This window comes from Oreochromis niloticus, linkage group LG12, assembly GCF_001858045.2.
Source record: "Oreochromis niloticus isolate F11D_XX linkage group LG12, O_niloticus_UMD_NMBU, whole genome shotgun sequence".
Taxonomy (NCBI): domain Eukaryota; kingdom Metazoa; phylum Chordata; class Actinopteri; order Cichliformes; family Cichlidae; genus Oreochromis; species Oreochromis niloticus.
Window position 1 is genome coordinate 14,893,275 of NC_031977.2, and position 12,726 is coordinate 14,906,000.

Genomic DNA, 12,726 nt, shown 5'->3' on the forward strand with positions numbered 1-12,726 from the left:
AGCAGATAAGTGTTGGTGCACTTGATTAATTGATCATCAACAAGTGTGACCACTTCTATAAAAGCAGAAGTTTTGGCAGTTTGCAGGTATGTGCTAACACAATGGCATATTCTTCCCAGGAATGGATGTCCCAGGAAATTTCCCAGTAAAGGTCACACCTTGTAGTGCCCAGAGAAATTGCAAAAAACCCAAGCGCTACTTATCAGACATACATCTCAGGTCATGACAGTGCACATAGAAAAAAAAACTGAACAAGTGTGGCTTGTTTGGAAGCGCTGCCAAGAGGAAGCCTCTTCTCTCTAAAAAGAACATGGCAGCACAGTTTAGCTTTGCAAAGGTGCATCTAAACAAACCAAAAGACTTCTGGGAGAACATGCTTTGGACAGATGAGACCAGAGTGGAGATGTTTGATGGAAACCAAGCTAAGAATATCAGCACAAATACCTCATATCAACTGTCGGAGGGGTGATGAGTTTGTTTGCAGCCAAAGAACCTGGGCACCTTATAAGCATAGGGCTGACCATGAACTCGTCTGTATATTAGCATATTTTAGAATCAGTGTGAGGCTGTTTGTCTGGCAGCTACAGCTTGGCTGAAACTTGGTTGTGCAACAGCAACAATGAACCCAATATAGAGCACAAGAACAACTACAACAGAATGGCTATAAAAAAAGCTGCAATGGTCCAGTCAAAGTCCAGACCTTAACCGGATTGAAATGTGGCAGGAGCTTAAGAGTGTTGTGCATAAATGGAGGCTTGCAAACTTGAATGAACTGAAGCAACATTGTAAACAAAACTGGGCCAAAATTCCTCCACAACGGTGTGAGAGACTGATAAAGTCATACAAAAAACAACTACTGCATAGAGTCCTGTGAAAAGGTTCTTTTTCACATTACAGAGGGTGGCTCCTGCAGTTTCAAAAAGAAGCTCAATTATGGAAGTCTACCATTATCTCTGATCTCAGTGGTTTCACTAGTTTATGTCTTACTGATTTAATAAATGATCGTCCCTATTTAAGCAAAAGACCTGTATTTAAAGTCTACTTTAGGGTGTTACCATATGAGTATGCAATGACTTTTGGTCTCTGGTCACATCTGCCCTTCACTCATCTTGTCTAGTTTCAAAACACAGAGACATTTTTATTTAACCTTTATTTATACAGGTAGTCCCATTGAGACGCAATGACTCAATGAAATATTGATCTCTCTATATAGAAATGATATATCATTGCATGAAAAAAAATAAATGTGAAATAGCACTGACGGGTTTTGGTGTTCTTCAGTACATTTTTAAAAGGCTCAGAGGCTTGACTATGAATAGGTAACATTTGATTTTAGGTACCTTTGTTATATTGTATCTCCTTTATTATCCTTGGAGTTGTACTTGATTCTAATGTGCTTCAAGAAACTTTTGTTTTATTCCAGTGTTTCTTCCTTTTTTGTGACTCGGTATCTCACCATTAAATCACTTATACTAACAACTCGACAGCCATGACACAGTCTTTCAACAGTAGAATATGCTGAAATGTGCAATTCACATATGGCTGTAAAAATTATGTATGTATGTGTGTATTACTGGGTTTGAACAGAAGTTTTGCCACATCAGTGTTTGAGAACGAGGCCTTTATATGTAAGCAAGCTGCAGTTTCTCAACCCGCAACGCTCCTTTGTAGATTTTGCAGTTCATATATGCAAAAATGACAGCGTATTGAATAAGTAATATAGTGTTTCCTGGTAACACACTGGGGTGAAATAACAACAAACAACATTTTTTCCTCTCTAGACTGTTCAGTGAGGGCTTCAGTGTGAGTGAGTGCTTGATTTCTGTGTTTGTGCTTGCGTGTGATGAGGGTAAAAACTACTGACTTTTTATCTGAATCATCTTCTGTTCATTAATTTATGGGTCATATTTTATGCATTTGGTGACAAGGTTTAACGGAGCAGACCCAAATCCAGACTCGTGACAATGAAGCAGATTGCGTGCTTCGATAATTACTCTCGAAAGGAATCAAAGAGTGTGCAGATTTTGTGGCGACAGAGAAGTTTGGACTGGAGCACTGAAGGTTCAAGTGGACTGTAGAGAAAGACTGATGGTGCCAGTAAGAGTGGTGTGTTTGTTGTGGTGGGCTGCATTGGAAGGCAGAGAATGGAGGACATTGTGGTTCTTTGTATGCAACAGGTGCACTAAGACTGAAACAAATGAACTGGTTACATGATATTCCAGGGGAATAGACACTGCTTTAAATACAATGTAACTATTAAGAACTTTAAAAGGCAATAATCAGGGAAAGCAGCTAAGAGGAGTCCGGAGCTGACATCTGCACAGATATGTGCTAGAACCTTTGCATGGTCTCTTACGATCGTAATGCACATTTTCTCTTTGGCTTTCTTTTTGACTGTTGTTGTTGTTACATTAGTTAAGTGTGCATTAATTTGTGTGTGCTGTGTGTTATCAAATGCCTATCTTTGTCTGTCATCCTTCTACTTGTCTTCTTTTTTTTTTTTTTAAATCTCCCTGATCATGTTTACATCATGTCTCGCTTTGCCTCATTGAAGAAGACAAATTTTTGATCCAAGAGACACACTGACACCATGGAGCTGTTAACAGGTACCTGCCTACCTGGCACGTTGAATGGATGGCTCACTGACCTCCCATATGACTTTGTCTACCTTTGTTTCGGCAGTAACATGCAAGATGGTAGGGTGTGGCCGTAGGCTGTCTTTCATCCTTTTTCGAAAATTAAATTTTACCGCAGAAAAAAACATGTAACAATGTGAAATTACAAATGCATGAAATAAAAAAGGGAGCGCTGTATTTGTAGTCAGTTTTCGGTTCATCACGGAAATAATACCCCATGTGGTGGAAAGTTTGAGAAGCTGTGTCAGAAAGTCAGACACATGACATCGGCGAGAGGAGCCAAGGTGGTTGGCTTCCCTAATGAAGGGCCTTGCTGTAATGATTTACTGTGGCAAGAGGTCTCACACACACAGACACACAAAGGCATATACACATGCTCACACTTCTCAGTGTTACAACTTCCTCTGGGGTGCTGTTTAAGTGAAAGGTGCCAGCCTGCTCAGCCAAGCTCCTAACAAGAGCCAAACAGTTGGGAGACTAAGGAGGAAGAAAAGAAGTGAGAGGCAAGGTACTGTTAAAAAAAAAAAAGGAAAAAAAAAGGTGGGGGTCAGAATGGAAGATAAGAGGAGCAAAGAGCTGTCAACCTCCTGGGACACATGCAGAGTTCGGTGTCTGTGTGAAGCAGTCAGCTAGTGGTTGCACTGACCAGCAGACACTTGTGACTTGGCAGGTGCTTGCTTATTTGCTGTTGTCCTTGCTGTATATAATAATGCATTTGCAAGGAGCAAGAATTCTAACTTGGACATCACTCCGCGGAGCACAAACAAGGTCCCTCACCCTTTGTCTCCTGGAGCAAAATAGATCTTACCCACAGAGGCACAGTGAGCCTGTTTGAGGAAGGTACCAAACTGTACATTTAGACTAGCACTCACAGTCACAGTGTGGTGGACAAGCAGCCTAATGATGTCTGAAATACCAGAACAACTGCTATGATATGCTGTGATAATTGCTACCCTCCTGTCCGCAGTACAAATAACTGTGGAATCGGTAGGCAAACACATTAATATGGAAATGTCTACATTAATTTGGAGCATGGTCTAAATTATTCAGTAATTAAGCCACTGCAAATTTACTCAAACTTTCCCCTGGATAACTGGAGAGAACAGAGCTTGAAACTGCCATGCAGTGGGGATTTGAAATATGTGGTCACATGATGTATAGTCTTATTTCTCCAAATAATAAAGTGGTGTCTTGCAGGAACACAAAATAGCAAACACACACGCGGTGATGTATACACAACCCAAACCATAAGAATTATTTTACTAAACAAATATTGTTGTTCATTACTATACATTGTTCTTATAGCAAATACAGACGCCTCTGTCGCCACAATAATCACCACCAGCACTGCACGTTTGAACTAAGTAACTTTCCTGTAATAGACACTTTTTTTTTTTTACAACTCAGCAGCACGCAAAAGCAGTTTAAAAAACATTTTCTTAATCATTGAACTGATATTGGGAAATATGGAGACCGCTCTGTTCAATCTGTTCGTTGAGTGTGAAACTGGAGCAGTTAGTTCAGTCTAACACAAACACCGAACACAGTAGGCAGTAGCTACCATGAGTTTGTGCAAAGATAACAAAATCTGCCTGGAAGCAGCTCGAAAACTCATTAATAATCATTTCATATCTAATTTGTTTAACACAGAACTTAGATTTAAAAATAGAAAATTGTTGGGAAGATTTGTGTGGCTCGTCCCCTGAGGGTGGGTGAGATTCACCCCGAGTTCTTTCGGGCTCTGGAAGTTGTAAGGCTGATCTGGTTGATATAGCTTTGCTTTTTCCAAATGGTCCTGTTAGCTTCATCGAGCCTCAACTTCAAGCTCACTTTAGGTTTCCAGGCGAATCTGAAGAGGCAGGGATGAGAATTAGCACCTCTCGGTCTTAGGCTGTGGTTCTCACCAATTCTAGGTTGGGGAATAGTGGCTTCCTCATGTGGCGGAGTTCAAGTAACTTGTAGATACAAGTGAAGATATAAGCTCTGAAAGCTGTTTGGGTTGAACTCTAGAGATAGGGTCACCCAGGCCCAGGTCATGTTGGAGAGGTATTATGTCTCTTGACTGTGTAGAAACACTTCAAGGTCTCAGCAGAAGAAGTGGAGGAGATGGTTAGTGATCTGGGCAACCATGGATGGATGGATGCATGTATGCATGCAGAACTCGTCAGAAAATATCATAAAATGAAAGTACTTGATGTCTTCCGCTCTATATTTAGAAACGTTATACTTCAATTTGAGGAAAATACTTTTTTATGCTGATCTTATTTGTGTTTTGATTTGGAGCTGTAGACGATTGTGTGTTTGAAATGTCATATATCTGTGTTCCTGTATGTGTGTATCCATGCCCTTGAGTCTGGGTGTGTGTCTGTGCTTGTCATCTTGTGTGTGGATGAGGGCCTTCACAGATCTGCCCCAAGCCCTGATGTCTGTGACCATCAAGACGGCAAGGTGTGTAGAGGGTGAAAGACACGGTTTGACATGGCGAGACTGTGTTTGACCCACATGTTCATATAGTCATACACGTATAAACACACACATTTAAAATTTTAAAAAGTCTAAACATTAAAAAACAAATTTGAGTCATTCTCTCTTTTACTTTTAAATGTCTGAACTCAAAATTGTCCTCACAAGGCTAGAAAGTACACTAACTAAATTAAGTTGAGTTTTGAGTTCGATGAGATTTACAGGTCATCTTCCAAAGTACTATAATGCAAAGACTGTTTATATTTTTGGTCTGTATTATGGAGAGCATCTGAAAAGTACAGTCTGTTATTTCGTGTTTACTTGGAAATGGATTCGCTTTGATATTTTTATTCTTTGGTATTTTTGTCCTTGTTGCATTAGTGAGCGTCTTGTAGCTTTTGAATGGACATCACTTTGTATTGAGATGGATCTCAGGTAGGGTCTAATACTGAGTGGCATCACCGCACCATGCGGACATACTGTAGATCTGACACTAAGTTGATCTGACAATAGAATGGATCAGTGTAGTGGCTAGTAAGTCAGATGGTAGAGCATAATCCTTTCTGTCAAGTCTCTGTCTCGTCAATATTCAAATCCTGCCAGCTGTCCAATGGCTGTCAGTTACAATCTCCCTCTGGCTTATGGCCTAGCTAAGGCACATATCTAAATTGAATTGGATGTTTGCTTCTCAATGGAAATCGAGTCAAAGAAACGACCCCCCTGGCCTGCATTGTGAACTTGCCAGTTACACCCGCTGATCTAGTTTTCTTATGTACAATGTCCATTACCAACTACTAACATGTCTTTGTTGTTATACCTTTATGGCCTTGCTTTTAGTTTCCATACAGTCGCTGGTTGTCTTCTCTTATTCCACATATTTGAACTCAGGTTTTGGGTTTGTTTTTTTTTACTTTGTGTCCAGGAACAGTTTAATTGAGTGTGATCTAAGGGAATAAAAAACTCTAACACTTCTTGTCACCCCTTAGAAGTACTCTGTGTTCTCTTCATAATGATGTGTTCCCATCCACTCTACTTCCCAAACACCATCACGCACTGCAGTGCTGTCTTTGGAGCTACAAAAATGAAGCCAAGTTCAATGAGATGACATGGACTTTACTTGGCTGCACTGGATCCAAATAAGTCGCACACTCTGTTGTATACATCCTTATGTGCTGTACATTTCATCCACTGACCTCACCTCTACCCCTAACCTTTGAAAACCTCGCCTTAAGCTCTGACATCAACAAGAAGTAGCAACTTGAATTTCGAAATCCTGTTCTGGTCAGGTAGTTAGAAAGGTTCATCCATCTTTGCTGACTTCAGCTTGCACTTGGCAGACGATTCACTCGCAGCTGCCTGGGAGCTTGATTTTTAGTTCTTTCTCAGGTTTTGAAACATCATCATTTCTAATTTTTCAAGAGACATTAGGTGAAGCTGAGTGTTTTGTTGTGACTGCCAGAGTCTAGCTCACAACCTGACTACAAAGATCCAAAGAGAAGATATAACAGGTCAGCAGGATATTACAAGGATATTACAAGGATGTTACAAGTTTTCTGAAATGTTATGTTTACATATGCAAATCAGGTATTATCTATCTAACTTTGCACCCCGTCTGTTTTTTTAGAATAGAAATTAGAATATTAGATGAAAGTAGATTGGAAAGTCTTTTTCTGTTTTGTGGCCACATTAAAGGTTTTTACAGAGAGGATCTTGGATGTCTGTTTTTATCACTCCAGCATGCCGACAACCAAAAAAGTCACTTTTTTGCCATGTTTTTCACAATTAAGCAATTCTATTAATGAGGCTTTGAATGATGTAGGACTGATGTAGGAAATGAATAAAAATGAAGAGAATATAAAGAGACTGATATTCGTACATTCTACCGGTTGTGGGGATTTAGGGTTCAGATGATGAGAGATTAAAAAATGCTTTTGAAAAAAAGGGCCTGTAAATATTTTTATTTTAAAAGTCTCTATATTTTTTGACAAATAAAATTCACAGGTAATTAAAAAAAACTAATAAATATTATCATTAAAGTGTGTAAGTTGGTTACTTACATTAAGAATTTTTTTTGGTATTGCAAATTTTCATATTTGTTATGCTTAAATGTACAAATGAGTTCTCGTCTCGATAAAGATGCGCTAATTTGTATAAATTTATAAAATAATTACCTAAATGAGTCCTAAATTCTGCATAGTTTCTTTCCACCAGTCTGCACGGAAACCAAAATCTCAATATTAACCAAGGCTTTAAAAAAAGAGCGAAAAAATAAAAGTGTCATTTGCCTGTGATTTCTTCCCTAAAATGAATGCAGAGTTCACAAGAATAAAAATAAAAGAGAGAGAGAAATGAAGGACATTAACCATAGCCTCTCTCCCCATGTCTTTGTGTCTCTCTCTTGTTCAGTGCCTCTCTTCCTACTTCTGACACATGTCGCCCTGGCATGCATGGAAAGGCCTGACCTTTGGAAAGTTTAGCACTTTAAATATTTAGGCTTGGGTTATGATGGATCCTCCAGGCCCTGCAGCAATGTGCAAAGCCTCTGATTAGGGCTGCTGTCAGAGTCATTTAGCTGAGTGTCTGGCTCTCGGTGGCGCTCTCTGTTTGACAGGCAAGCCTTTTAAACAAACAGAGGTCCCAGTGGCAAAGCAGACAGGGCACCCTGTGCAGCACAAACACCCAACGCTCTGAGAGAAACCACTCAGCCCGCTGACAGCTGCAAAAGAAACCACTGCCCACTGTCTGTTGTGATCTTTTAGGCACGCTGTCTTTTTGCTCACTCACTTTCTTTCAAATAGTCTGTACTTGTAGCCCTGCCTCTATTATCCTGTTGCTGATCATTTCTTCTTCCCTGCTTTTTCCCCCCTCCGCTCTTTCCTCCACAGCGATATTTTTTTCCTGACAGTTTACATCTGTTTTTTGTTATCCGCTCTAGAAGGCAGAGCCTTGCTGGAGTCAAACATCAAAGTTTCATCTGCGTTGTGTTTTGAGTAAGATTTATTAAGTTGATCGCCTGATGATCTCTGGGAAAGGCTTATGCTCTTAATTTGTTGAACATCACTACTCATTATCAGCTGAAATTTGGAATAGATGCTTTCTGTCTTGTGCCTGCATCATCCCGTGATTAGGACAGCTTACATCGATGTTCACATTGAAATATATCTGAGCCAGCCTTTTCATCTCACTCTGAGACAATCTCCCGTGGCATCAATCCTGTAAATATATGAGTCTTAATATGTGTGTCCTATTCTGTATTCAGAGGAAGAGCCAAGTCAGCAGCTCCAGTATTAATACATGAGAAATGAGCAGAGCCCATAAGAATTAAAGGGTAAGACTCCCCTTATTAAGATGTAAATTCCGGGGGAAAACTTGCCGAAATGAGGATACAGAGAAGTTACTGTCAACTTTAGCCTACTTATGCATTTCTAAGAGGAATTGTTGTGTTGTAGTTGAAATTAGATACACACAGCAAAGCACCTTGTGCGTTTTTTTCGCTCATTTTCAGCACAAGATCAACCCGCCTCAACTAATATCCAACCAATACTTTATGGAACAATTTACACTTTTGGCAACATTATCTAGTGACAGTTTACATGGCAACTAACACGGTAATGCCGTGCGTGCGTGTTTATGTGCATGCGTGTGTACGTGTGTTTTTCTTTTTTTTTATACCTCTTTCTACCTCTGCTTCTCTCTCATTTCAAATTTGCACTTAACACCTTGCTGGGGAAAGGCTTCTCATTCATCAACAGTGTTTGTCCCAGTGACAAGCAGGGCGCCTCCTGCATATCAATATCAGCTAAGACAATGCTGAGCCTGTAACCTTCAGCTAAATGTCATTCTGCTTAATCCTATTTGAAAATTAAACATTGAAAAACCTTTAGCGTACCTTCCTGTCTTCCTTCCTCCCTCGCTCCCTCCTTTATTGGCTGCCATTCCTCCAGCTTTCCGTTTCCCCCCTCTCACTCCCGTGCTGCTTTTGTTTTGCACACTATGTGACATTTGCATTGTTTTGTTTGTGCGTTTGTATCTTATGAGCGTTATTCGGTGGAGCTGATTTTAATTTGGTGTCAGTGGAAAAAAAAAAATGAAGGGATAACTTGCCCATTTGTTCTGTTTTCATATACGTTCCACTAGCACTGCAAAGGCTGCAAAGAGAGATTGAGGGAAAAATTACATGGGAACAGAGGAATCCGTGACCAAAGTTGTACGTGGAGGGACTATGCCGTCGTTGAGCAGAAATGTTTCTGCCAAAGCATATTTACATAAACAGATCGTCTCCTTACAGACGGTAAATATTACACTGACAGCGGCTGCGACGTCTGAATTGTCCAGTCTGTACAACAGAGGCTGAAACTTCATCAAAGTGCACCCAGAGACTCATCTTTTGCTATCTATGTAATGAACATACTATGTTTTACCCCCTCTTCTTCTTCACACGCGTGCGCAGAGCACAGCTTTATATAGCATATGATATAGTACACGTTTGATGATATCGTGAGAAATCGAAAAGATGCGCAGGATGAAAGGAGACTCTGAGATTGCAATGAAAATGCAATCATTTGCAGTTAGACAGATATTCTTGTTTGGATGGAGTGTGATGCGGCAGCTCAAAGGCAGCCCTTCAGCCAGCTCTCCATATGGATTTGATTGACCACAGTCACTCGTCAAGGGATTCAATTGAAATACTGCGAGTGAATTACAAAGTGACTGCCCTTGATGTCTTCATATTGAAGCTCTCCCTCCACTCTGTAGCTTGAAGAATTATAAAAATGCAATGAGGAGACATACTGTATAAGCGATAAAACAAAATCGAGAATAAACATGATACATCAAGTAATCTCTCCCGCTAAATATTAGTCACCCAAACAAGGAAGGTTTGGCAGATGTAGTACTAGCACTTAGCCACAGTAAGAATCCAACTGACAGAAAGGGAAAAAACCGACAGAAAGTCCGAAGCAAAGCAAAAGCTGTTCTTTTATTTCCTTTTTACACACACATATATATATGTATACTTGAGTATTTCTTACAGTGTCCTCTGAGTTTTCATTCTCTTTGTGTGGATACCCAAGAGTGTGTGTTTACACGAGTGCAAAAGTGTATGTCTAACAGCGTGTCACAGTAGCAGAAGCTGCCGTGATACAGACCCACACAGCATGAAAAAAGAATGAGAAGAAGGCTCCCATGTGAGAAGCTAAAGAATGAAAGTGTGGTTTGTAGAGCCTCGGTGGTGTGCAGCATGCACGCGAAATCAGCCGATTTGCAGGCATCGTCCAGACTTACATAAAAATAAACAATTCAACAAACACTTGTTGAAAAGATGCTGAAGATGACTTTGTCAGATGTCTACACAAAAGTTGTTTTGCTTGAAACATACAAAAAGCACACTTTTATATCTAAATTTAGTTCAAGGGTAAAACTTTTAACACCACTGGAAACTCCACAGACAACCAACAGATTTGAAGCCATCAGACCTCATTCAGCAAAGTAAAACGATTCCCATGGAAAGCAATATTTGCATGTAGATATATGTAAATGATATAAAGATTTTTACAATTATAAGAAGAAAAAAGCCTAAACTTTAACATTTGAAGCAAGCCTAACATATTTTGTATCTCTAAATTGCTCAGTAGGTAAACCTAAATCGATCGATTGTTTATATTGGGTTGAATTCAAGTCTTTGTTACAGCCCCAAAACACAAGTGTTTACCTTTAATTTTTCAATTTAGACTCAAAAGGATGGTTATTTTTTTTAAAGGCCATCATCGGTCATGCAGGTTAAGCTCAGAAAACAGGGTTCATGGTCCTCGGAGAGCTCATAGGAGAACACATTCAGGAGGTTTTAATGCTTGCTTGTTTGTTTGTTTTAACTTTGACAAGTATTAAAATGACTAATGTTGTGTGCTTTGTTGCTCTTCAGGTGGGAGATGCAGGAGGGTGCACAGCTGGAAGATGGAGAGAAAGCGATGGTAGAGGAACTTGAGAAAGCTTTTTTGGGTTGCTGCTGCACCCCAGGACCACAGAACCCCCCTGAAGCTGATGAGACACCCGGAAAGCAGGCCCAGGGGAAAACACAACCATCTGCATCTGATGAAGGTTCTACCCCGTAACAGCCCACGCCGATGGATTTTTATTATTGTTATTTTTTTTTATCACGTTGTAAAATGTTTTTCTTGTAATATGCACTTGGAGCTCTCAAGGTATTACAGTGTGTATATATGTGGGGATGTGTGTTTGCACATTTGTAGGTGTAATTGGGTTTGCACATGTACTGAATGCTGCAAATTTGCATATGTGTGTGCATGAGAAAACGAGAGAGAGAGTGAGAGAGGGCAAGAAACAAAAAAGTGTGTGAGAGATGGTGCCTCCTTCTTTATACACATACCTCAGACAAACTCTCTGTGCTTTTCTATGCTGCATCAGATGCATTTCATCTTTTTAGAGCACGCCGACAGAAATCAGTTCTGGGGAAATGGAGAGCCTGGATTTGTTTGCCCGGGACAAGATGGGACTGTGTGATCATTGTAGGTAGTTGAAGATTTTTTTTTTCCTTCCTTTTTTTTTTTGAGACAGTGAGTGTAAAGACACTGATGTCAGCATACTTTCTCCTGGTTCCTGAAAGAAAACATCAATTTATTATGGTTGGGAAGCGAGATGAAGTATGTTTTGATAACAATGTGTCCTCCAAATCTGTCTGTCTATGAAATATCTGTCAGTATTTTCCCCATAAACTGTGAAAACAATTTTTGCGTAACACAATTGTTCACTGTTTTTTCCCCATACATGTCCATATTTTGTTACTTATGAGATGGAGACTGATTTTTTTAGAATTAAAAATAAAAAAATAAAGGCATAATCCTACCTCAACTATGAATATTCTCCTTCTTTACATACAACCTGTATATAATATGTGATCTCTTTGAATCAGTGATTTATAATCTTTGTGATCATGATATTAGTATTATGTTTTGGAGTACATATGTGTCCCCAATTATACCTGATGTTCAAAAAAAAGAGATTTATCTACTCAAATTCTGCTCTTTTCATCTATAAGAGTGCAATTTCAGCTTACAAAGACTGCTACACACCACAGTGTCTTTGAAAGAGGAGGAAACCATTTCCTGTTGCAGAAAAATATGTTTCTTTTTCCCCTTAACTAGATTATTGATGCAAATGTAGCAGGGTTACAATCATCAAACCACTTAGAGAATACAAAAGACAACAAAATCTTCAGCAATTTATTTCTGCTTTTGTCACGCACAAAAAAGGGCTAAACAAGGAGCAAACAACATTCTTCTTTCCTTTTTTTAATTTACTGTATTTAATGCAACAACAAAACAGTTTTATTATTGTTTTGCAGAAAAAAGAATATATATTTAGCAAGCCAAATACATATTTTTTTTTGATAACTGCTTTCTGTTCTCTGTTTTTAGAGTGCCTGTTCACTTATTAAATATGTATTTCCACTAGATTCAAGTGATAGACTCAGAAGACAAGTGTCAGTGAACGTGACAGTTAATTCACAACAAAGTATTATGAAAAAACAAAACAAAACATGTTTTATAATGCATATTTAGTTGGGGATTACCACACCTACATAATCCTTTTAGAATCCCTGATGTCTTGA

At 39.3% G+C, this 12,726-nt stretch overlaps 1 protein-coding gene across 7 annotated transcripts in view; it reads left to right on the forward strand.

Annotated features, from left to right (window-relative positions):
• Window positions 1-11,966, forward strand: part of kiaa0825 (KIAA0825 ortholog) — a 118,402-nt gene extending 106,436 nt beyond the window's left edge. For 5 of the 7 annotated variants that reach the window (XM_019365884.2, XM_019365889.2, XM_019365886.2 and 2 more), the window contains one exon: window positions 11,020-11,966. In XM_019365884.2, coding sequence (XP_019221429.1) covers window positions 11,020-11,209 — 190 coding nt within the window. In that variant the 3' untranslated portion in view covers window positions 11,210-11,966. The remainder of the gene's footprint in view (window positions 1-11,019) is intronic. The other 2 variants (XR_003213198.1, XM_019365891.2) reach the window with 2 other exon arrangements.
• Window positions 11,967-12,726: the final 760 nt, after the last annotated feature.